Here is a 25417-nt window from a genome sequence, read left to right as displayed (position 1 = left end):
TTTTAAAATGTGCTCAAATATGCCTAAATGCTCTGCGTCTGTGAGTTTGTCATCTATCATCGCTGAGGCAAACACTCATCATTCATGCGCTCAGTGTTTTCGGGGGGGAGCGCGATCCGCCTCTCGCTTGTTAATACTGTAATTATCTGGCACTGATATACGTATTCATAACCCCAGGCGCAACTTCACTTCTTTATTTCCCGGGTTCTTAATGTGCCGCTTGGTCTCTGCTAATTTACACAGAGGAGGAAGAAAGTGCCACATTTCCTTCAGGACGCCTTAATTCAGAATTGATTGCAGATAGAGATCGTGGATCTGCGGCGCTGAGCTCTCGACTAATTACAGAGTGAGATTCTGGATCAGGTTCAGACTAATGACCTGACTTTTAGCCTCCTTTTCTGTCTTTCTTTTTGTCTTCACACTTTGGACTTTAATTAGTTTGACTTGAACTGTAGGTATTTACTGGAATTATGCAAATCTCCCACATATCCACCTCTAAAGACTTTAGCAGAGATAAAGCTAAAGCTCGGTCATGGTGTCACTGATCACAGGCTTTAATAATTTTTCCAGTATCAATGCATCCATACTTGCTTTTACAGTCACGAGTCCTGTTTCCTATGGAGTAAAAGAGAAAAGAAAGAATATAACTTTATATATTAATATTAATAAATTAATACATATATATATTTTTTCTTATAATCTTACTTTTCTTATATATTTTTTTATTTATTGATTATTATTTATTTATTTATTTTTACATAACACTCAACAAAACCTGTAAAAAAAAATATGAACATTTGGCAGATAAGATTAGACAAGACTTTTTAGATCCCACACTAGGGAAATTCCATTATTTAAATAACCCTTTGTGTAAAATTATAAATACAAAATAGGAATAGAAATAGCAAAGGAGGTAAAGTTGTATATAAAAAGATATTCAATTCAATTTTTTGAAACCCAACAGTTCAAACGAGCAAGCAACAACTTCCTTTTTAACAGGAAGAAATCTCTAACAGAACCAGACTCAAACATGTGTGGCCATCTGCCTAGACAGGTTGTGGTGAAAGGAAAAAAGACATTAATAGTATCTCCTCTCTCCATCTTCCAGGCTCATACAGGAGGAGAAGGAGTCGACAGAGCTGCGAGCCGAGGAGATCGAGAACCGCGTGGCCAGCGTCAGCCTCGAGGGCCTCAACCTGGCGCGCATGCATCACCACGGCGCCTCCATCACTGCCTCGGCCACCGCCTCCTCCCTGGCCTCCTCCTCCCCGCCCAGCGGTCACTCCACTCCCAAACTTGACCCGCGCAGTCCGGCTCGAGACATGGAGCGCATGGGCGTCATGACACTGGTATGTGGTCACACGCAAGGGCTGGAGATAATTCTGCGTTTCAGTCTCCTTATAGTCGAGACTATTTTGAATAAATACCTAATTGCGATTTTTTTAAAACTATCACTAGAGCAACATTTTTACATAATGTAGCGACTAATTTAAAGACTCATCTGTAACATCTAATATCATTTTGTATTTGTAAACAAGTCCAGGAGAGATTTAGGAAAATTCAGAAATTCTTAAAAAATAGTTTGGGGACCCAAAAAAAATCTCCCACGTCCCAACTGTGGGTCCCAACCCAGTCTCTGGGAAACACTGATTAAGTGCTGTCATCCCTAGAGACTGTTACTAGAGATTTTTTGGGCGGGGTCACCAAATAAATTTGCAGAATGAATGCTGGCTCCACGTGTTATTGACGTTATGGTAAATACGAGTTTTCCGACGTGCACAATACACAAGTTCTCGAATATAGATAACCTTTGACATTTCAAGACGGCGGAGAGTAAGACAAGATTCATCCCGAATAGTAAATGATTCCTTTATTGTTGATTGTGTACAAAATGTTAATGTCAATGTTCTAGCATGTGAATTAACAATTAAAAAATAGAACTACCCAAGAAACAGGTGAGGGTGAAACGTGTGTCAGCCATTTTTCATTTTGCTGCAACAACAAAAGCATTTGAATGTAAACGCACGCTCGCTTTCCCGAAAGCATGTGAAGGCAACTTAATTAAAGATTTATTAAATAATACACACATACAATAACGAGACAGACAATAGTCATTCATTTATCAAGTGTCTGGTTTAGCCTTTCAAAATAATACTACATGTTACAAAAATGGTAGGAGAAAAATACACAATCTTTATTGGGGTCTTGATATTGAAATTTTTTCAAAATTGGTTCCCAATAAGTTTGGGAAACACTCGTTTAATGAAGCGGATGAGCAATATTGACGTTTATTTCAACACACCTGCTCAAACAATCGTCCGTTTCCGCCGTCAATCGTGACATTTCTTTCATCACGTGTCATTTCTATATCATCTGATAACTCATCAAAGTTGAATATTGAAAATTTTTTGTCGTTCGTGTTTTTTGAATAAATCAGCAGCTGAAAGAAACCGTGTCACCTGGCAGTGCGGCGGTTACAAACACGTTGTTTTTCATGTCTGTTGTGTTCATTTGTGTCACAAAGAAGCAGCAGCTTGTGCGACACGTGAAAGTAATTACCCGTCGCAGGGTTTATTGCCGTGATCGACAGCAGGAGACTCGTAAGGGATTTACTATCCTTTGTGTCACACGTCGGCGTTTTGATTAGATTTTTGCGCGTGTAAGCCAAGTCTGCGTTTGTACTTTCAAGGTTTAAATTCTAGACATTCTACCACTTTTATAATGTATTTTTTCCTACTTTTTCACCACAAGTGTTTCGACTGCGGCTTACGTGATGGACACGTGAGGTCGTACACCTGGAGACGGCATGAATTTTCTGTCAGCCACTGTCGTCACGTGACCCAGGTGTCAGTCAAAGGGCGGAGGCTTAGAATAGTTAATATTCCGTCCTCACAGTTCAGTTCCTGAGGCTTAAACACTCCAGATGAGCCCATCGCTGGGGAAAGCTAAAAATATCCCACACACCCACAGTGGACTGCTGCAGAATAGGGATGTTTTTGTTGGGTGTTATTTTTAATCCATGAGCTTTTTTTAAAGGCGCATTTTTATTGATCGGTCACATGATTTGTTTACCAATCTGCGTCTGTGCCGCTGTATTGATGTGAGAATTGATTTGCTGGTATTAGGTAAAAGCTCATGAGCATCTAATGGTATAAGACATGATTCATTTCATGGTCGCTGCTGTTGAGCACGAAAAGATAAAGAAAAATAAACAGATAGAAAGGATTTTGAGTTTTGTCAATAAGCTTCAAAGAAAAGCTTTGTGTAAGTTTTTAATACCTTTAAAAAATTAGGTCAATTCAACTTAAACACAAGTCAAACTCAACTAGTACTTACATTAACTACAGTGTTGATATTTAGAGGCCTGATTCACTTCAACTTCAAATGTTATTTTCTGATTATGAAATAAATTCTATTTAAGGTTTTGGCAGACTATAGAAGATTTTCACATTTTAAAATCGGTTGTGCCATTCCCTTTAGGGAATGGGGTGGTGTGTTATATGTACACGAGGAGACAATATTTGTTCATTTATTAGCGACATGTTTAATGTTTCTGTCCGTGTTTTGGCTCATATTTATTGACGCTTGTCTTTCTTCCAACAGCCCAGTGATTTGAGGAAACACAGGAGAAAGGTATGTATTTTAATGTAATTAAATAGAAACAAATAGTGTACAGGGTTAACTAGTACCACTGTTTGTTTAAGTAGTATGTGTGCTACTAGCAGAACGTTTAGCTAGCATACATGTTTAGGTTGTTCACTTGTTTGCTAGGCTTCATCTTTTTTCACATGCCCGTATTTACTCACTCACACTTTTTTAATTTTGTCCAACCTTTCAGAAAGTTATTTTTGTCATTACTTGCATTTCTGTTTCCTCCTGTTAGGGTGCTAGCTGCACCTGCTGCCTTCTTAGCTTTAAGTGAGCTAGTGTTAACTGTTTGGGTGAGCTAGTGTTAGCTGTTTGGATGAGCTAGTGTTAGCTGTTTGGATGAGCTAGTGTTAGCTTTTTGGGTGAGCTAGTGTTAGCTGTTTGGGTGAGCTAGTGTTAGCTGTTTAAGAGAGCTAATATTAGCTGTTTGGGTGGTTGTAGATTCATCAGAACTTTCATTCTTGTCGCCCCTGCATTGATTAATTTTACCCCCATATTAAGAGACATTTATCCTATCTGTATTCTGTTCAGAAACCACTTTATTAACTAAGTTGAATGCAAGTTGTTTTGTGTCATTGAACAGCTTTCAGGTACGAGACAGAAGCTGTATGACTTGTCCCATTTCATTTTGGTTGTCCTCGTCTCTCAGATAGCAGCGGTGGATGAGGACGGTCGCGAAGACAAGGCCACCATCAAGTGTGAGACATCGCCTCCTCCAACGCCACGTACCGTCCGAATGACACACACACTGCCGGCCTCCTCGCACAACGACGCACGAGGGTACGTGACATTAATTGTCCTCTTTTCCATTGTCTCTTCCGGACACAATTATTACTACTTTCTTGTAAAACATTAGCTTGATGATCTGTTGCTTCTTCTTGCTATAGATGTAAAAAGCACTGTTTATTGCCTATGTCATTTAATTAAGCACCACTTTTAAAAGTGATTTTACACTTATATGTACATACAGTATTTATTGGTTATTTCTGCCTGGAAACATCTTAAATGTTACACACCAGCCAGGCAGTAGCTATGGTAGCTTCTGCAAATGGACTATCTTATCTTAATTGCATCAAGTTGAGTAGTTAAAAAATCACACACGTTAAAATTATTAAGATAAAATGTACATATTTAAATCCTGAGTTAAAAGTGTTGTTTCCTTTGTGTGCGTGGCATCGTCAGGATCGTGGCGTCTCTGGAGGCCGAGGCCTTGAGTAGCGTCGCCAGCAGCCAAGACTCCCTCCACAAGCAGCCGAAGAAAAAGGGCATCAAGTCCTCCATCGGGCGGCTTTTTGGCAAGAAGGAGAAGGGTCGACTGGGGCACATGGCGCACAGACATGTCATGGTGGATCCACAAGGTGAGCAGTACATGAAAATTGTTCTGGAACTCAGGATGATAGCACAGTATATGTACTCAGAATCAGAATCAATGATACGATTCAGGGATTCTTTTTTAGATTCTTTATACTATGCAACAATTCGATTTGTTAAGATGCCTGTCGGTGCGTTTACTTTGGTGCAGTTACATATTTTTGAGTCGTAGCTAAAAGAAAATAAACAACATTACTTTTTCTCATTTTGTGTGGCCTTAAGTGCTTCTGCCAAATCACTGCAACTTGAGAAGCAAAGGAAAACACATTTAGTCTCGTGAACGAAAGCAAGTCTCCGGAGAGTCTTGAGGAAGTAACAACATCGCAGCTTCATTAAACCTATTCATAACAGTAAAAGGCGAGACACTGAGCGGATCCCATCGCATTCTTATCAACGCGCTAGTCTGCATATTGATGTTATTGTGTCTTTTACTTTATAACCGAGCTACCATCAGAATGTCAATAGCACACATTAAAAACACAAATAAATCTTATTATGAACATGTCTACCTTCTAAAATTCTGCTTTGTTATTGGAATTTGTGTGCATCTATGACCATGAATGACCCTGTATTGATTCGTATACTCTTTCTAGGTCTATTTATCGATATAATAACTTATTCAAACTTCTGTTACCAGCAACCATGATGGACGCTGACATGGCGGGCCAGGAAATCGGTGTGAGCAAGCTGGGGACGCAGGCCGAGAAGGACCGCAGGTTGAAAAAGAAGTAAGCCTCCTCCCTCTTTAATACTCGACAAAACAGAACAGAAATTTCACCCTGGCAGCTGTCGATAAAATCAGGACCGCGTGAAACATGGTCGTATTCAGTTCAAGGACTGTGTTTGGAAAAGCCCCGGCTGTGTGTTTCCACGGCTTCCGCCTCCTCGTGCTTTTTAATTTTGCTTTCCTGTATGGACGGGAGGCTCGGCCGTACATTACTGTATATAACACCACAGCGGAGGATCGATATGAGCAGTATCCAGGATTAGAGATCGGCACACATGCACTGTATTCAGACGCACAAGCCAAAGTCAGAATATTGATCCGGGGCAGAAAATGCCAATTAATCTCACAAAGCTACATGGTCAATTTGGAAGCGATAGATGACCGGTACAAAAAAAACCCTCGCTGCCAGGTTGGGAGTGTTCTGCCTTTCAGGGAAAAAAACTCATCAGGTCTTTCAGCAGGAGTGTGTGTATGTGTGTGCGTGTGTGTGTGCATTTGCCATGCCCCTGTGCCAAATGATGGATGTCATTTTGCTCGAAAGTGCACATCGAGTTGTCATGACGAAATAACTTTGCCTCCCGTGTAGTCGGTTCGATAGTAGAGAGTTTATTTGTATGTTTGTTTTTTGTATGTCTGACAAAAATGTGTTGTTTTCTCCTTCCACTGCACTGACTTCTTCATAGCAGTGTCCGGGATTAAGGCCACACCCACCACCTTGCATCTTGGCGCCTCCTCCACTGCGCTGCATGCCATTAAGCTGCCTGCTCTGTTTTTCCATTTCAGCATCTTGATCGATCAGTACCCGCCGTGGTTCTCATTGTCCCGTCTGTTTTGTTTTTTTTTGCTTTTTCTCTCTCTATAAAGAGGAAAACAACAAATAAGTGAATGTAACTTTGAAGCATTTGAATGTAAGTGGGCGGGGGGTGGACGGTGGGTAACGGGGTCTTGCTGGTGTTTGTTTTCGGTGCATTCCCCATTTCCTCTGCTGCACGAGATGTGGTCAGGACTGCATTGTAGAAGACAACGTGATTTGACTGGTCTACAGATGCCTCCTGTTGACGAATGCCCTCCATTGTGAAAATCTGTGTGCGCGCGCGCGTGTGTGTGTGAGGCTACATCCATACTACTTTGTTTTCATTTTAAAAAAATCATTATAAATCCACACTGAAAAATAAGGAGTATAAAAAACACTGCTGCTGAAAACTCTGTGGCAGTGTTTAAGTCTGGACAGGCAAAAACTGAGAGTGTACGACAGCAATGACGTTACCTGCATTCACTTCCTGTTTGGTCAAAACCTTAATCTGGATTAACGCTCACTTTCAGTTTCACTTTCACTTTGTTGTCGGTCTCGTAACAGAAATCCAGAGGTGGACAAATCACTAAAATGTTCTACCCAAAGTTAGAAACACAGTACAGAATACGGAAATCACGCAAGACGATCTAATCGTGTTGTAGCGCACGTTTAGTATTGAAATATTTGATGACATTTTTGAGAAGCTGAGCTTCCCTTGCTGCCTTAGAGCCATCGCCTCTGCTGTATACCAACAAACGCTCCCTCAGTTAGGTCTAATTGTTTTGCATGACAGAACCAAAGGACTAAGCATACAAATAATGTTACATTTCCTTCCACAAAGACCAAACACAGGCAGGGTAATCACTGTTACATACTGCAGCTTTAATTAATGATTAAATGTAAGTCAAAATCTTGCACTTCTGCACAAATCCTTGTTCTTACTTTTTGTTCTTGATCTTAAGCTACAGATAGTCCGGTGAACCTGACTAGTCATGTGATACATGTTTTGAAGTGAAAAGCTCGTCTGGACGCAGATCATTTTCATTTGAAATCCTCATTTTGTGAACTCAGTATTGTGGACGCAGCCCGAGAGTTTCTGTTTAGAGCCGTGTCGTTTATTGCCTATTAACACATTAACGTGTGTACTTTTGTCTCCCCGTCACACTCTCTCTCTTTCTCTCCTCTGCTCTCTGACTCTCTCTCTCTCTCTCTCTCTCTCTCTCTCCTCTCTTAACTCTTCCTCCCCCCCTCTCATCATCCTCTGACTCTAACAAAGCGGGTAAGTTGTGAGGACGTATAAACTGTGACCTCCTGGATTTGACCGTTGTCTCAGCCACATTTTTGCCCTGTCTGCCATCTCTTCCTGTCTGTCCGCCATTCCCGAAAACAGTTGCGCCAACGCTGTCGCCTCTTTCTTATCTTTCTCTCTCTTTCTCCTTCATGGCTGTTAACACCACCGCTTTCTTTCTTTATTTCCTTTTTCTTCATCTGCCATCTGAGGACGTTTCTTCCCTCCCTTCTTGCAGCTCCATGGCTGGACGGAGAATTTGCCACCTACTAAAACTGCAACTCCAGCTCTTTACACCCGGAATGTTCCTCTCCTTTTTATATGTGTCTCTTTTTCTATCTATCTATCTGTGAGAAATAACCAGCTGCAATGTCTGGTTATGGGAATGTTGTCGGATGTTATTTTCATTTGTATGATTTTGTCATAACTGTTTCCTTACTTCCCTTTCTCCCCCCCTCAGCTATGTTCAGTGGATGTTTTTCCTCCATGCTTTTTTAGACCTGACCTGAACATAAAACATGAGCTGTATACATATATATGTATATATATATATCTATATCTATATTTATATATACATACATAAATCTCACCCATGACGGTGAATGTACATGGTTGTCTGGATGAACACATTTCTTCAGCGCTGTGTCACGTTATTTACTCACTCTTTCCATTTCGTCAGATCTTTGACAACACACTCAGGGACTGGGTTGTTGATAAAGAGGCTTTTTCTTCGTCATGAAATGTGTTCACTGAATAGAATGAGAATATTTTTTTTGTGCGTGAGTGTGAGTACGAGTGTTGTGTTCCTCGGCCGTTTGTGTTTTTACCCGTCTCACCTATAAGGGGCAATTTAGGTTTGCACCGAGTCGCTCGGCAGAACAAAAATTGCAGTCCGCTGCTCTCTTGAGGGCTTCAGCTGCTTGCAGAGTGGAGGGGACTTCTTGCACAACAGTAGCACCAGTTCTACTCGCAAGAAATACCAAAAATTGAAAAGGTTCCTGTACTCTGGAGTAAAACCTTTAGGATAGAAAGTTACATTTCATTATACCCATCGAGGGGATTGTTTTCCGCTACCCAGGGGTCTCTGTGGGTGATCGGATTTGACCATAATTTGACAATCTAAAGCTCCATGAAACGTTGCAAACAGGTCTGAGCAGGTAGCTCACGTCGGTTGAAGTGATACTATAAAATCCTTGAGATAGCGGGTTCAATTTTTGAACAACTCTGACCACGATGAGAAACGTAACAGCACCGAGAATTTTAGAGTAAGGCCATCAAGACAAATAGCTCAGTCCATCAGAAGATGACTTTTATCTCTGAGGTTTTAAGTTTAAATCTCACAATGAAGTGAGTTTCACGCAATTTTAAAACTTCAGACCAAAAAACAGAAGAAAACAAAAACACCAAGAAAGTCATTTTATGCATCTTAGTAAGAATACCTTGTGCTGTAAGAACAGGACTTAAATGTCTGAGGTTGTGAGTTGCGAGAAAAGCTCTTTCTGTTTGAAGTTGATTTGTAAATCTAAATACTTGGGTTCAATTCCGATAAAGCACATAGATGTTTACAACCTATTTACCACTTAAAAACGCCAAAACCAAATGTGTCAAATACCTTTGTCTACCAGACATTGACTTGAAGGTATAAAGCTTTTTTTCTTCAGATGCTGATAAAACACACAAGAAATATTTTAAAATTGAGGTGTAACAAAGTTAATTTCAAATGTCCGCACGTAGCTCAGTTGGTTGAGATAATAAAATTAAAGCGCGCCAAAAAATTGGTGTATACAGTGGTAAGACAAATGGCTCAGTAGATCAGAACAAGACGCGTCTGAGGTTGTGAGTTCAAATCTCACTGTGACCCTTTTTTTATTTTAGATTAGGATTCAATGTAAACAGTCAAAAGCTCAAAGAAAACATGAAGAAATATGGGAGTATGTCGTCCAAAATGTGAGAAAAAAGTCATAGGTTAGTATGTCGTCCAAATATTGACAAAAAGGTCATAGGTTAGTATGTCGTCTAAAATGCGAGAAAAAAGTCATACTTTAGTATGTCGTCCAAAATGTGACAAAAAGGTCATAGGTTAGTATGTCGTCCAAAATGTGACAAAAAAGTCATAGGTTAGTATGTCGTCCAAAATGTGACAAAAAGGTCATATTTAAGTATGTCGTCCAAAATGTGACAAAAAAGTCATAGGTTAGTATGTCGTCCAAAATGTGAAAAAAATGTCATACGTATGTCGTCCAAAATGTGAGAAAAAAGTTATAGGTTAGTATGTCGTCCAAATTTTGAAAAAAAGGTCATACTTTAGTATGTCGTCCAAAATGTGACAAAAAAGTCATAGGTTAGTATGTCGTCCTTATTTTGACAAAAAAGTCATACTTTAGTATGTCGTCCGAATTTTGACAAAAAAATCATACTTTAGTATGTCGTCCAAAATGTGAGAAAGAAAGTCATACTTTAGTATATCATCCAAAATGTGACAAAAAAAATCATAGTATAGTAAGGCTGCCAGAATGTGCTGGACTGGACTTGAACCTTTGAACTCAAAACTTTAAAACAGCATCCCTACTCACTGAGCTATCTGGTCTGATGGTGTTTTGCTTTTTCTTTGAGCATTTGACTGTTTACATTGAATCTTGATTTTAAAAAAAAAAAGTCATAGGTTAGTATGTCGTCCAAAATATGACAAAAAGGTCATATTTAAGTATGTCGTCCAAAATGTGACAAAAAAGTCATAGGTTAGTATGTAGTCCAAAATGTGACAAAAAAGTCATAGGTTAGTATGTCGTCCAAAATGTGACAAAAAAAGTCAAAGGTTAGTATGTCGTCCAAAATGTGACAAAAAAGTCATACTTTAGTATGTCGTCCAAAATGTGAGAAAAAAGTCATAGGTTAGTATGTCATCCAAAATGTGAAAAAAAGGTCACACTTTAGTATGTCGTCCAAAATGTGAGAAAAAAGTCATACTTTAGTATGTCATCCAAAATGTGACAAAAAAGTCATACTTTAGTATGCGTCCAAAATGTGAAAAAAAGTCATACTTTAGTATGTCGTCCAAAATCTGAAAAAAATGTCATACGTATGTTGTCCAAAATGCGAGAAAGAAATCATAGGTTAGTATGTCGTCCAAATTTTGAAAAAAAAGTCATACTATAGTATGTCGTCCAAAATGTGACAAAAAAGTCAGTCGTCCAAAATGCGAGAAAAAAGTCAAACTTTAGTTTGTCGTACAAAATGTGAAAAAAAGTCATACTTTAGTATGTCGTCCAAAATGTGACAAAAAAGTCATAGGTTAGTATGTAGTCCAAAATGTGAGAAAAAAGTCATAGGTTAGTATGTCGTCCAAAATGTGAGAAAAAAGTAATAGGTTAGTATGTCGTCCAAAATGTGACAAAAAAGTCATAGGTTAGTATGTCGTCCAATTTTGACAAAAAAGTCATACTTTAGTATGTCGTCCAAAATGTGAGAAAAAAGTCATAGGTTAGTATTTCGTCCAAAATGTGAGAAAAAAGTCATAGGTTAGTATGTCATCCAAAATGTGAGAAAAAAGTCATAGGTTAGTATGTCGTCCAAAATGTGAGAAAAAAAGTCATACTTTAGTATGTCGTCCAAAATGTGACAAAGAAGTCATAGGTTAGTATGTCGTCCAAAATGTGAAAAAAAAGTCATACTTTAGTATGTCGTCCAAAATGTGACAAAAAAGTCAAAGGTTAGTATGTCGTCCAAAATGTGACAAAAAAGTCATAGGTTAGTATGTCATCTAAAATGCGAGAAAAAAGTCATACTTTAGTATGTCGTCCAAAATGCGAGAAAAAGGTCATACTTTAGTATGTAGTCCAAAATGTGAGAAAAAAGTCATAGGTTAGTATGTCGTCCAAAATGTGAGAAAAAAGTCATAGGTTAGTATGTCGTCCAAAATGTGACAAAAAAGTCAAAGGTTAGTATGTCGTCCAAAATGTGACAAAAAAAGTCAAAGGTTAGTATGTCGTCCAAAATGTGACAAAAAAGTCATAGGTTAGTATGTCATCTAAAATGCGAGAAAAAAGTCATACTTTAGTATGTCGTCCAAAATGCGAGAAAAAGGTCATACTTTAGTATGTAGTCCAAAATGTGAGAAAAAAGTCATAGGTTAGTATGTCGTCCAAAATGTGAGAAAAAAGTCATAGGTTAGTATGTCGTCCAAAATGTGACAAAAAAGTCATAGGTTAGTATGTCGTCCAATTTTGACAAAAAAGTCATACTTTAGTATGTCGTCCAAAATGTGAGAAAAAAGTCATAGGTTAGTATGTCGTCCAAAATGTGAGAAAAAAGTCATAGGTTAGTATGTCATCCAAAATGTGAGAAAAAAGTCATAGGTTAGTATGTCGTCCAAAATGTGAGAAAAAAGTCATACTTTACTATGTCGTCCAAAATGTGACAAAGAAGTCATAGGTTAGTATGTCGTCCAAAATGTGAAAAAAAAGTCATACTTTAGTATGTCGTCCAAAATGTGACAAAAAAATCATAGGTTAGTATGTCGTCTTTATTTTGACAAAAAAGTCATACTTTAGTATGTCGTCCAAAATGTGACAAAAAAGTCATAGGTTACTATGTCGTGCAAAATGTGACAAAAAAGTCATAGGTCAGTATGTTGTCCAAAGTGTGACAAAAAAAGTCAAAGGTTAGTATGTCGTCCAAAATGTGACAAAAAAAGTCAAAGGTTAGTATGTCGTCCAAAATGTGACAAAAAAGTCATAGGTTAGTATGTCATCTAAAATGCGAGAAAAAAGTCATACTTTAGTATGTCGTCCAAAATGCGAGAAAAAAAGTCTTACTCAATTATGTCGTCCCAAATTTGACAAAAATGTCATACTTTAGTATGTCGTCCAAATTGTGAGAAAAAAGTCATACTTTAGTATGTCGTCTAAAATGTGAGAAAAAAGTCATAGGTTAGTATGTCGTCCAAAATGTGAAAAAAATTTCATACTTTAGTATGTCGTCCAAAATGTGACAAAAAGGTCATAGGTTAGTATGTCGTCCAAAATGTGACAAAAAAAGTCATAGGTTAGTATGACGTCCAAAATGTGACAAAAAAAGTCATGCTTTAGTATGTTGTCCAAAGTGTGACAAAAAAAGTCAAAGGTTAGTATGTCGTCCAAAATGTGACAAAAAAAGTCAACGGTTAGTATGGCGTCCAAAATGTAACAAAAAAGTCATACTTTAGTATGTTGTCCAAAATGTGACAAAAGAGTCATAGGTAAGTATGTCGTCCAAATTTGACAAAAAAGTCATAGGTTACTATGTCGTGCAAAATGTGAGAAAAAAGTCATAGGTTAGTATCTCGTCCAAAATGTGACAAAAAAGTCATAGGTTAGTATGTCGTCCAAAATGTGACAAAAAAGTCATAGGTTGGTATTGGTCCAAAATGTGACAAAAAAGTCATAGGTTAGTATTGGTCCAAAATGTGACAAAAAAGTCATAGGTTAGTATGTCGTCCAAAATGCAAGAAAAAAGTCATACTTTAGTATGTCATCCAAAATGTGACAAAAAAGTCATACTTTAGTATGCCGTCCAAAATGTGAAAAAAAGTCATACTTTAGTATGTCGTCCAAAATGTGAAAAAAATGTCATACGTATGTCGTCCAAAATGCGAGAAAGAAGTCATAGGTTAGTATGTCGTCCAAATTTTGAAAAAAAAGTCATACTATAGTATGTCGTCCAAAATGTGACAAAAAAGTCATAGGTTAGTATGTCGTCCTTATTTTGACAAAAAAGTCATACTTTAGTATGTCCTCCGAATTTTGACAAAAAAGTCATACTTTAGTATGTCGTCCAAAATGTGAGAAAAAGTCATAGGTTAGTATGTCGTCCAAAATGTGAGAAAAAAGTCATAGGTTAGTATGTCGTCCAAAATGTGAGAAAAAAGTCATAGGTTAGTATGTCGTCCAAATTTTGACAAAAAAGTCATACTTTAGTATGTCGTCCAAAATGTGACAAAAAAGTCATAGGTTAGTATGTCGTCCTTATTTTAACAAAAAAGTCATACTTTAGTATGTCGTCCGAATTTTGACAAAAAAGTCATACTTTAGTATGTCGTCCAAAATGTAACAAAAAAGTCATAGTCGTCCAAAATGCGAGAAAAAAGTCAAACTTTAGTATGTCGTCCAAAATGTGAAAAAAAGGTCATACTTTAGTATGTCGTCCAAAATGTGAAAAAAAAGTCATACTTTAGTATGTCGTCCAAAATGTGAGAAAAAAGTCATAGGTTAGTATGTCGTCCAAAATGTGACAAAAAAGTCATAGGTTAGTATGTCGTCCAAAATGTGACAAAAAAGTCATAGGTTGGTATTGGTCCAAAATGTGACAAAAAAGTCATAGGTTAGTATGTCGTCCAAAATGCGAGAAAAAAGTCAAACTTTAGTATGTCGTCCAAAATGTGAAAAAAAGGTCATACTTTAGTATGTCGTCCAAAATGTGAAAAAAAAGTCATACTTTAGTATGTCGTCCAAAATGTGAGAAAAAAGTCATCGGTTAGTATGTCGTCCAAAATGTGAGAAAAAAGTCATAGGTTAGTATGTCGTCCAAAATGTGACAAAAAAGTCATAGGTTAGTATGTCGTCCAAAATGTGACAAAAAAGTCATAGGTTGGTATTGGTCCAAAATGTGACAAAAAAGTCATAGGTTAGTATGTCGTCCAAAATGCAAGAAAAAAGTCATACTTTACTATGTCGTCCAAAATGTGAGAAAAAAGTCATAGGTTAGTATGTCATCCAAAATGTGACAAAAAAGTCATACTTTAGTATGTCATCCAAAATGTGACAAAAAAGTCATACTTTAGTATGCCGTCCAAAATGTGACAAAAAAGTCATACTTTAGTATGCCGTCCAAAATGCGAGAAAGAAGTCTGAGGGTTAGTATGTCGTCCAAAATGTGACAAAAAAGTCATAGGTTAGTATGTCGTCCTTATTTTGACAAAAAAGTCATACTTTAGTATGTCCTCCGAATTTTGACAAAAAAGTCATACTTTAGTATGTCGTCCAAAATGTGAGAAAAAAGTCATAGGTTAGTATCTCGTCCAAAATGTGAGAAAAAAGTCATAGGTTAGTATGTCGTCCTTATTTTAACAAAAAAGTCATACTTTAGTATGTCGTCCGAATTTTGACAAAAAAGTCATACTTTAGTATGTCGTCCAAAATGTGAAAAAAAAGTCATAGGTTAGTATGTCGTCCAAAATGTGAGAAAAAAGTCATAGGTTAGTATGTCGTCCAAATTTTGACAAAAAAGTCATACTTTAGTATGTCGTCCAAAATGCGAGAAAGAAGTCATACTTTAGTATGTCGTCCAAAATGTGACAAAAAAGTCATAGTATAGTAGGGCTTCCAGAATGTGCTGGACTGGACTTGAACCTTTGAACTCAAAACTTTAAAGCAGCATCCCTACTCACTGAGCTAACTGGTCTGATGGTGTGTTGCTTTTTCTTTGAGCATTTGACTGTTTACATTGAATCTTGATTTAAAAAAAGTCATAGGTTAGTATGTAGTCCAAAATGTGACAAAAAAGTAATAGGTTAGTATGTCGTCCAAAATGTGACAAAAAAGTCATAGGTTAGTATGTCGTCCGAATTTTGACAAAAAAGTCATACTTTAGTATGTCGTCCAAAATGTGAGAAAAAAGTCATAGTCGTCCAAAATGCGAGAAAAAAGTCAAACTTTAGTATGTCGTCCAAAATGTGAAAAAAAAGTCATACTTTAGTATGTCGTCCAAAATGTGACAAAAAAGTCATAGGTTAGTATGTCGTCCAAAATGTGACAAAAAAGTCATAGGTTAGTATGTCGTCCAAAATGTGACAAAAAAGTCATAGGTTAGTATGTCGTCCGAATTTTGACAAAAAAGTCATACTTAAGTATGTCGTCCAAAATGTGACAAAAAAGTCATAGGTTAGTATGTCATCCAAAATGTGAAAAAAAGGTCATACTTTAGTATGCCGTCCAAAATGTGAAAAAAAGTCATACTTTAGTATGTCGTCCAAAATGTGAAAAAAATGTCATACGTATATCGTCCAAAATGCGAGAAAGAAGTCTGAGGGTTAGTATGTCGTCCAAATTTTGAAAAAAAAGTCATACTTTAGTATGTCGTCCAAAATGTGAGAAAAAAGTCATAGGTTAGTATGTCGTCCAAAATGAGAGAAAAAAGTCATAGGTTAGTATGTCCTCCAAAATGTGAGAAAAAAGTCATAGGTTAGTATGTCGTCCAAATTTTGACAAAAAAGTCATACTTTAGTATGTCGTCCAAAATGTGACAAAAAAGTCATAGGTTAGTATGTCGTCCGAATTTTGACAAAAAAGTCATACTTTAGTATGTCGTCCAAAATGTGAGAAAAAAGTCATAGGTTAGTATCTCGTCCAAAATGTGAGAAAAAAGTCATAGGTTAGTATGTCGTCCTTATTTTAACAAAAAAGTCATACTTTAGTATGTCGTCCGAATTTTGACAAAAAAGTCATACTTTAGTATGTCGTCCAAAATGTGAAAAAAAAGTCATAGGTTAGTATGTCGTCCAAATTTTGACAAAAAAGTCATACTTTAGTATGTCGTCCAAAATGCGAGAAAGAAGTCATACTTTAGTATGTCGTCCAAAATGTGACAAAAAAGTCATAGTATAGTAGGGCTTCCAGAATGTGCTGGACTGGACTTGAACCTTTGAACTCAAAACTTTAAAGCAGCATCCCTACTCACTGAGCTAACTGGTCTGATGGTGTGTTGCTTTTTCTTTGAGCATTTGACAGTTTACATTGAATCTTGATTTAAAAAAAAAAAAGTCATAGGTTAGTATGTCGTCCAAAATGTGACAAAAAAGTCATAGGTTAGTATGTCGTCCAAAATGCGAGGAAAAAATCATAGGTTAGTCCAGTATGTCATCCAAATTTTGAAAAAAGTCATACTTTAGTATGTCGTCCAAAATGTGACAAAATAGTCATAGGTTAGCATGTTGTCCAAAATGTGAAAAAAAGTCATAGGTTAGTATGTAGTCCAAAATGTGACAAAAAAGTCATAGGTTAGTATGTAGTCCAAAATGTGACAAAAAAGTCACAGGTTAGTATGTCGTCCAAAATGCGAGGAAAAAATCATAGGTTAGTCCAGTATGTCATCCAAATTTTGAAAAAAGTCATACTTTAGTATGTCGTCCTAAATGTGACAAAATAGTCATAGGTTAGTATGTAGTCCAAAATGTGACAAAAAAGTCATAGGTTAGTATGTAGTCCAAAATGTGACAAAAAAGTCATAGGTTAGTATGTCGTCCAAAATGTGACAAAAAAGTCATAGGTTAGTATGTCGTCCGAATTTTGACAAAAAAGTCATACTTTAGTATGTCGTCCAAAATGTGAGAAAAAAGTCATAGGTTAGTATGTCATCCAAAATGTGAAAAAAAGGTCACACTTTAGTATGTCGTCCAAAATGTGACAAAAATGTCATACTTTAGTATGCGTCCAAAATGTGAAAAAAAGTCATACTTTAGTATGTCGTCCAAAATCTGAAAAAAATGTCATACGTATGTTGTCCAAAATGCGAGAAAGAAATCATAGGTTAGTATGTCGTCCAAATTTTGAAAAAAAAGTCATACTATAGTATGTCGTCCAAAATGTGACAAAAAAGTCATAGTCGTCCAAAATGCGAGAAAAAAGTCAAACTTTAGTATGTCGTACAAAATGTGAAAAAAAGGTCATACTTTAGTATGTCGTCCAAAATGTGACAAAAAAGTCATAGGTTAGTATGTAGTCCAAAATGTGAGAAAAAAGTCATAGGTTAGTATGTCGTCCAAAATGTGACAAAAAAGTCATAGGTTAGTATGTCGTCCAAATTTTGACAAAAAAGTCATACTTTAGTATGTCGTCCAAAATGTGAGAAAAAAGTCATAGGTTAGTATGTCGTCCAAAATGTGAGAAAAAAGTCATAGGTTAGTATGTCATCCAAAATGTGAGAAAAAAGTCATAGGTTAGTATGTCGTCCAAAATGTGAGAAAAAAGTCATACTTTAGTATGTCGTCCAAAATGTGACAAACAAGTCATAGGTTAGTATGTCGTCTTTATTTTGACAAAAAAGTCATACTTTAGTATGTCGTCCAAAATGTGACAAAAAAGTCATAGGTTACTATGTCGTGCAAAATGTGACAAAAAAGTCATAGGTCAGTATGTCGTCCAAAATGTGACAAAAAAGTCATGCTTTAGTATGTTGTCCAAAGTGTGACAAAAAAAGTCAAAGGTTAGTATGTCGTCCAAAATGTGACAAAAAAAGTCAAAGGTTAGTATGTCGTCCAAAATGTGACAAAAAAGTCATAGGTTAGTATGTCATCTAAAATGCGAGAAAAAAGTCATACTTTAGTATGTCGTCCAAAATGCGAGAAAAAAAGTCTTACTCAATTTTGTCGTCCCAAATTTGACAAAAATGTCATACTTTAGTATGTCGTCCAAATTGTGAGAAAAAAGTCATACTTTAGTATGTCGTCTAAAATGTGAGAAAAAAGTCATAGGTTAGTATGTCGTCCAAAATGTGAAAAAAATTTCATACTTTAGTATGTCGTCCAAAATGTGACAAAAAAAGTCATAGGTTAGTATGACGTCCAAAATGTGACAAAAAAAGTCATGCTTTAGTATGTTGTCCAAAGTGTGACAAAAAAAGTCAAAGGTTAGTATGTCGTCCAAAATGTGACAAAAAAAGTCAACGGTTAGTATGGCGTCCAAAATGTAACAAAAAAGTCATACTTTAGTATGTTTTCCAAAATGTGACAAAAGAGTCATAGGTAAGTATGTCGTCCAAAATTTGACAAAAAAGTCATAGGTTACTATGTCGTGCAAAATGTGACAAAAAAGTCATAGGTCAGTATGTCGTCCAAAATGTGAGAAAAAAAGTCTTACTTTATTATGTCGTCCCAAATTTAACAAAAATGTCATACTTTAGGATGTTGTCCGAATTTTGACAAAAAAGTCATGCTTTAGTATGTCGTCCAAAATGTGACAAAAAAGTCATAGGTTAGTATGTCGTCCAAAATGTGAAAAAAATGTCATACTTGAGTATGTCGACCGAATTTTGACAAAAAAGTTATACTTAAGTATGTCTTCCAAAATGTGAGAAAAAAGTCATACTTTAGTATGTCGTCCAAAATGTGACAAAAAAGTCATACTTCAGTATGTCATCCAAAATGTGAGAAAAAAGTCATACTTTAGTATGTCGTCCAAAATATGACAAAAAAAGTCAAAGGTTAGTATGTCATCCAAAATTTGACAAAAAAATTCATTCTATACTATGTCGTCCTTAATGTGTCAAAAAAGTCATAGTTTAGCAAGACATCAAAGTACCAGGGCACTTCCTTTTTTGTGGGGAATGGTTTAAATTCTCCAAAATTTCCAATGGTTGCCATGGCAACCCCCTTTTGAATATTCAACACCATGAAGATTAGATGATTCCGTCCGTCTGTGTAGGAGGGGTCAGTAAAGCGTTCACTTAGGGGGAAATGGAATAATCTTTTTTTTCCTCAAGAATGACAATAAAACACGAGAGTAAAAGTTCACCGAATCGACAGCAACTCGAGTGCACTTTCTGCACGGTGGGGAACAAATGTTAAAAAGTTTAGCCATGTTTCAGGTCCACAAACACACACACACACACACGTGGGGACATTGTGAGATGAAAATGCGAGAGTGAGGATGTGAGAGTGTGGTTTCTTATTGTCATCAGAGTGAGTAAATGTGTTAGAAAGTGCAGGTTTATCCTCAACATCCAGGTATAGAGGAAGTGGATGTGATAGGACCTCCGACTGCACCTCCACTTCCTTCTTTGTCTTCAAACATTCAGAATTGCCTGATGTTTGCCATGTGTCTTTTGAACATCATGTAATTTTCTTTATCTGGATTTGCTGATTCAGTATTAATATTAGGAACTATAACTTGGTGGTGAAGGTTCTCAGTCAGCCAGGTCATAATCTTCTTCAGTAGTTTAGCTGTGGGCGACTGGACTCACCACTTATCCAAGAGGCATCTTCACTTCTGACTAAGAAGAAGAACCAGGTATTTAACCTCTGAGGCTGATTATGGTCCAGAGAGTCTTTAAGTTGAACAATGCAGATCTGCCTCTGCCTCTCAGGTGACCCCATAACACCTCGTCCGAGGTGAAACCAGCAATAACCTGAAACTGAACAATATGCATCTTATTTCCTTGGTTTCTTCTCATTATTTCCTTGGTTTGTGGCTCCAGTCCGAACCCGAAGCTCACACGTCATGGATGTTTGGAGACAAAGGAGGACGTGGAGGTTCATGCCTCCATTTGTAGGAGTAGGAGGTAAAGTGGGAGGTCCCATCTCATCCACTTCCTGTACACCTTGGATGTTGAGGACAAACCTGCACTTTCTAATATCATAAATGTGTTTTATTATTATTAATATGACGTAAGAGTGCATGTGTTGACGCTTCCGTCCCCCCGCCCCCAGACACGAGCTGTTGGAGGAGGCCAGGAGAAAAGGCTTACCTTTCGCCCAATGGGACGGTCCGACAGTCGTAGCCTGGCTGGAGGTAAGCGGTCACTGAGACGCTCACACATTTCTACAGAATGCTTGGTTTATTGTACATTTGTTTAGATGACATACAGTGTATTAAGACATTTTAATTCTCATGCACTTTTCACTTGTTCTTATCTGTCCTAAAGTTTTCCCAGATTTACCCATTTTGATTAAATAGCATAAAGATCATAACTAAATTGAATCAGTCTTCAATATTGATAACAAAAATAACTTAATGTATTTTTAGGTTATATATAATATATATTATGAGTAATTTATTAAGCTATGACTTCATGAATGTTGATGAGACATGATGAGTAGAGACATGATTAATGGAGGAACATTACTGCCCCCTACTGTTTAGAGGAGAGTGTACAGCCACCACCCATTTCTCACTTAACCAAATACGCTTATATTTTGTGTTTAATATTATTAAATTGACATTGTAATGTAAATATTAAGAATTATATGTTTTAAGTATAGTGATTAAAAACATTTATATTTGTGTGGTGTTGAAATTAGAAATGAATTTGACCTTCCATCCTCTCTCTCTCTCTATCTGTGTGTGTGTGTTTAAAGCTGTGGTTGGGGATGCCGGCGTGGTACGTGGCGGCGTGCCGCGCCAACGTGAAGAGCGGCGCCATCATGTCGGCGCTCTCCGACACGGAGATCCAGAGGGAGATCGGCATCAGCAACCCGCTGCACCGGCTCAAACTGCGCCTGGCCATCCAGGAAATGGTCTCCCTCACCAGCCCCTCGGCCCCGCCCACGTCCAGAACCGTAAGTCCCTCGGGGAATTGTGGGAAGACATGCAGGGAGGATTTTTTCTTTTCTTTAGATTTGGATTATTGACAATGTTCTAAAGTGTATTAAAGACTTAAAACTCTTAGAACACTGAAAAATGGAAAAAAGCAGCTAAATTCTCTCTTATGTTAAAACATATATGCAGAGGCTATAATTCCGTGCAAGAGAGTCTTATATCCTTTTTTTCAGCACAACCTGATGAAAAAGATTTTTATTTTTATTTTCACCAACTATATAAACACACCTGAGCAAAAAAAAGGAGCTCAAAACGACAAAGAAACATGTCCAAGGATTGTTCAATTGAAGCTACAATCAGCGAGTGTGGAAAAACCTACATCCTGCCCCCTTTTGCCGTCCCTCTCATGAAAGCTCCGCCTCCAAAGCGCTGGAGGTCATTGTCTGTCGTGCAAGTGCGAATTGTAGCTGCACGTTTTCTGGTGATTTCCGACCATCTTTTTAATCGCCCAAATTTAACTACCGCTACGCATAGCTTTTATTATTTTCTTCTGATAACTTCATTCGTGATACAATAAGAGTTAAGTTAAGGTGTTAGAGAAATTAACTGAAGGCCCAAGCTTTAGGCCTAAAAAGGCATCTTATTAACATTTAAAAACGATAAAAAAGGAGAAAAACCTTGGATTAAATCACATAAAACTTGTTACTAGAATTTGTGAAATATGTGATCTGTGCCGCGTGAGCACTAAGGGTTAAGGAATGTTCGATTAAAGCTACAATCAGCGAGTGTGGGAAAATCGCCATCCCGCCCCCTTTTGTCATTCCTCTTGTGAAAGCTCCGCCTCCAAAACACTGCATGTTTTCTGCCGACTCACTAACTTGCTAACTTCCGGGCCTATCTTTTTGACCGTCCAAATAAAAATACCGCAATTGCAACAGCTACAGATACTAGCTTAAAGTAGATCAAATGTAAAGTGCTGTGAAAAAAGGAGAAAACCTTGGATTAAATCATGTCAAAGTTGTCAAATGACAGTTTGCTAGTTTTATGTCAAACATCACGGCAGGCGGACGACGTCCCGACGGAGCCAGGGGGGCAATTCTCCCCGTTTTCTGTCTTTATGTTAAGATAAGACACAAAACATTTAATCAAATAATACTTAATTTCTGCCTTCAGAGCCGGTCTGACAAATCCTCTCTGCTTAATCTTTTACACACGGCCCGACATCTGCGTAGGTGTTTGACGAGACAAAAAAACACCTCATCGTTAGTCAGCGATATATTTTTATTTACCTCCGTCGACCGCCTGCATTGTACATCAGCAGCAGCATAGTGTGTGTGTGTGTGTGCTTTAATTTAGCCGTCCAGTTGTTCTCCACCCGTCGTCTTCATGGCTCCCTGTTGTCATAGTAATTGCACATAGTTTCCAAGGACTGTGCTGCTTCCTGTAATGATCGTGACTGTACTGCAGGTACACAAACAATGCAGAGCCATACATCACGTGCCGGAACCAGGAGCTTTGTGTTGTCGTATTAAATGTATACGTTACTGTCGCGCGGCCATAGCTCAAAAGTTATTTCTTTTGTCTTCTCCTCACGTCAAGAGTACTCTGCTTTCAACGTCCCCATGTCCCTCCTTAACATCAACCTGTCTTCTACCACTTCCACACCTCATTAAATTTTCATTTCAGAGCATGCAACCCCCGATCACCAACCCCCACTGACTGTGTCGAGCTCCGACTTAAAACAAAAAACAGGCTCATGCGCTTTAATGGAGGGTTAACTGAGCTTGTAAACACAGCTGGACGTGATGTTGAGCAGGAGATCGAGGGGGAAAGAATCAATCATTTCCACACCTGCACTGTAAAAAAAAAAACCTCCTTAAACAAGCAGTGAGAAAGTCGACCACCACCCGACACGACGACGCAACAACATCAGCGAGGATGAGATTTGTGAGAGAATCAAACAATTTGAGTGAAAATTTTAAGTTTTAACGGTAATTTTACACAAATCTCCTAAATAATAATCGGTGAACTTCACCATCATGCTGCCCTATAGAAGAAACTGCTTTGTGTTCTGTAGTTACTCAGAGTTATCTACTCATCTATATAGCTTTAACTACTAGCGTTTGCGGGGGCAGGGGGGATCAATACAGTAAAATATCGCAATGTTTTGCGAGGTGATATATCAGGGTTTTTTTGTTTTTTTTAGACACCAAGTATCGATTTTTGTAGCATACACATTTTTAACTGACGTTGCAAATAAAAATTTTACTTTTTATAAAAAAAAAATCAGTCGATGTTTCAGTCCACTAGGTGGCGCCAAATACTCACTCTCACTAGAGCTGTTGTGAGTATAATATTGTATAATTGTATAATATCTCTGGCGATTCGCACCCCTATTAACTAGTTTTGTACGCTAGCTTTAGTAAAATTTGCCTTTACAGTATATGTTACATTTTGCTGTCATTAATGTAAATGAAAGCATGTTTAGAACTAGGGCTGCAACGACTATTCGATTAATTAAAATTAATTAATTAAATTAAAAAAAAAAAAAAAATCTTCTTTATATCACAAAGAAATCAATAAAACAGAATGATTTTGGTAAACACTGACCAAAATTTCACAGACCATACAAGTTCTCAATTTATTGAGAAAATAATCAACAGATTAATCGATTATTATTATGCAGCCCTAGTTGGCACAATTAGACTGTGTATGAAGTGTATGTTTCACTGTTAGAACACGCAGGTAACGTGTTGTTTGTGTCTGTTCATGTTCATAACACAAACTTGTTCTGTGTCCTTGTCTCATGCATGGTGACCGTCTTAGTTTTTGCGCCAAAGTTGGGATGTTTTGGTGCTGTACTGTGTGTGTGTGTGTGTGTTATGTACTGTGTCTGTGCCCTTTGACCCCGCCCCCTCCCTCCCTTTGGCGGGTTTCGGGGGCCACTTCAACATCTGACTGTGATGCTGTAACACTATTGGCTTACAGTGGTGCTGCTCTTCTTCTTTAACACTGCTTGCCCTTCCTGCCGGACCTCTACTACCACCCTGTTACTGCTACTGCTGCTCCTCCTGCTGCTGCTGCTGCTGCTCTGTCTCTTGGGCTCCGCCCCCTCGTAGCCGTCAGGCAACGTGTGGGTGACCCATGAGGAGATGGAGACCATGGCAGCCCCTTCCAAAACGGTCAGTCTGCCCCCTTCTGCCCTTAACCTCTCTTCATGTTCTCCCATCAGTCATGAGTGAGTGTGCATAAAAACGACAGTGGAATGAAGTGGTGAGCGATGGACGAGTCGTGCGTCATTTAACCCCTTCTCCGACCCATGGACTGTGTCACCGCTGATTTTATACGAGGATTTAATTAGAGGAGCTTTTTTTTTTTTATTGATTTAAACTACCTCTCAGCATGTTCCACTGCTGATACTGGTTCAGTAAAAAGGTTTGCAAGAGAATATTTAACATAACATGTGAAATCCCATCAGTAGATAAATTGCTAAATGTAGAAGAGTAACATACATAGTAAAGCAAAAAGCCTTCATAACAATCCACACAATGAGCAAGCACTATAGGCAACAGTGGAGAGAAAAAAACAACAACTCCCTTTTAACAGGAAGAAAATCTCGGACAGAACCGGACTCAAAGATGTGCGGCCATCTGCCTAGACAGGTTGGGGTGAAAGGCAAAAATGGGGGGACAGAGAAAAAGGACAAGAGTTAGCGATGGAAGACAGTTCTGAATCAGTTATGACATGTTTATAGTACTACAATGTGATTGTATATCGCACACTGTATATTTTAAGATTTTTTTAATATATATTTTAAGTTATTTTGTTCGTGCACGCCGTAAACTTGAGTCCATAACCAAACAAGGTTTTTAAACTCAATGGAGGTTTTATTCCTGGTTAAATAAGGTTATACTAAGAATACTAATAATAGGAATTGTAAATACAAACAATAGTAAAAACAGGTTCACCCACATAATAAAGAAAGAGGAAACCTTTCTGGTATGTAAGGCCACCATAGTTCCCTGAATTGCTTGGGAAAGGGAGGAGTGCATTCTGTAGTGTCACCATTAGATATCACTAATTCTCTCCAACTCTTGCACACTGGACCTTGAATTTAGTGCTGCTCATTTTTTTTAATCCTAAATTCAGCATGCACTCATATACAGTTTAGTTTATCTGTAATGTTTTTGCAATGGTGGGATTATTTTGATTCTCTCCTTTGTTTCCAACAGAAGTCGGACTCTGAAGAGGGCAGCTGGGCACAGGTTTGGAAAAACACATTTTAAAGCTTACCTGAAAATGAA

General features: G+C 37.7%; 1 protein-coding gene across 13 annotated transcripts in view; it reads left to right on the top strand.

Moving 5' to 3' along the window:
• Nucleotides 1-25417, top strand: part of ppfia2 (PTPRF interacting protein alpha 2) — a 164687-nt gene that overhangs the window by 131773 nt on the left and 7497 nt on the right. For 6 of the 13 annotated variants that reach the window (XM_058624462.1, XM_058624457.1, XM_058624460.1 and 3 more), the window contains 10 exons: nt 1109-1349; nt 3604-3633; nt 4298-4428; nt 4831-5006; nt 5657-5747; nt 20053-20136; nt 20285-20366; nt 20933-21133; nt 24233-24295; nt 25346-25378. In XM_058624462.1, coding sequence (XP_058480445.1) covers nt 1109-1349; nt 3604-3633; nt 4298-4428; nt 4831-5006; nt 5657-5747; nt 20053-20136; nt 20285-20366; nt 20933-21133; nt 24233-24295; nt 25346-25378 — 1132 coding nt within the window. The remainder of the gene's footprint in view (nt 1-1108; nt 1350-3603; nt 3634-4297; nt 4429-4830; nt 5007-5656; nt 5748-20052; nt 20137-20284; nt 20367-20932; nt 21134-24232; nt 24296-25345; nt 25379-25417) is intronic. The other 7 variants (XM_058624465.1, XM_058624467.1, XM_058624464.1 and 4 more) reach the window with 2 other exon arrangements.

The sequence above is a fragment of the Solea solea genome, chromosome 3, assembly GCF_958295425.1.
Source record: "Solea solea chromosome 3, fSolSol10.1, whole genome shotgun sequence".
In the NCBI taxonomy this organism is placed as follows: domain Eukaryota; kingdom Metazoa; phylum Chordata; class Actinopteri; order Pleuronectiformes; family Soleidae; genus Solea; species Solea solea.
The sequence above is the reverse complement of the archived record's forward strand: the minus strand, read 5'-3'. Positions and strand labels throughout refer to the sequence as shown.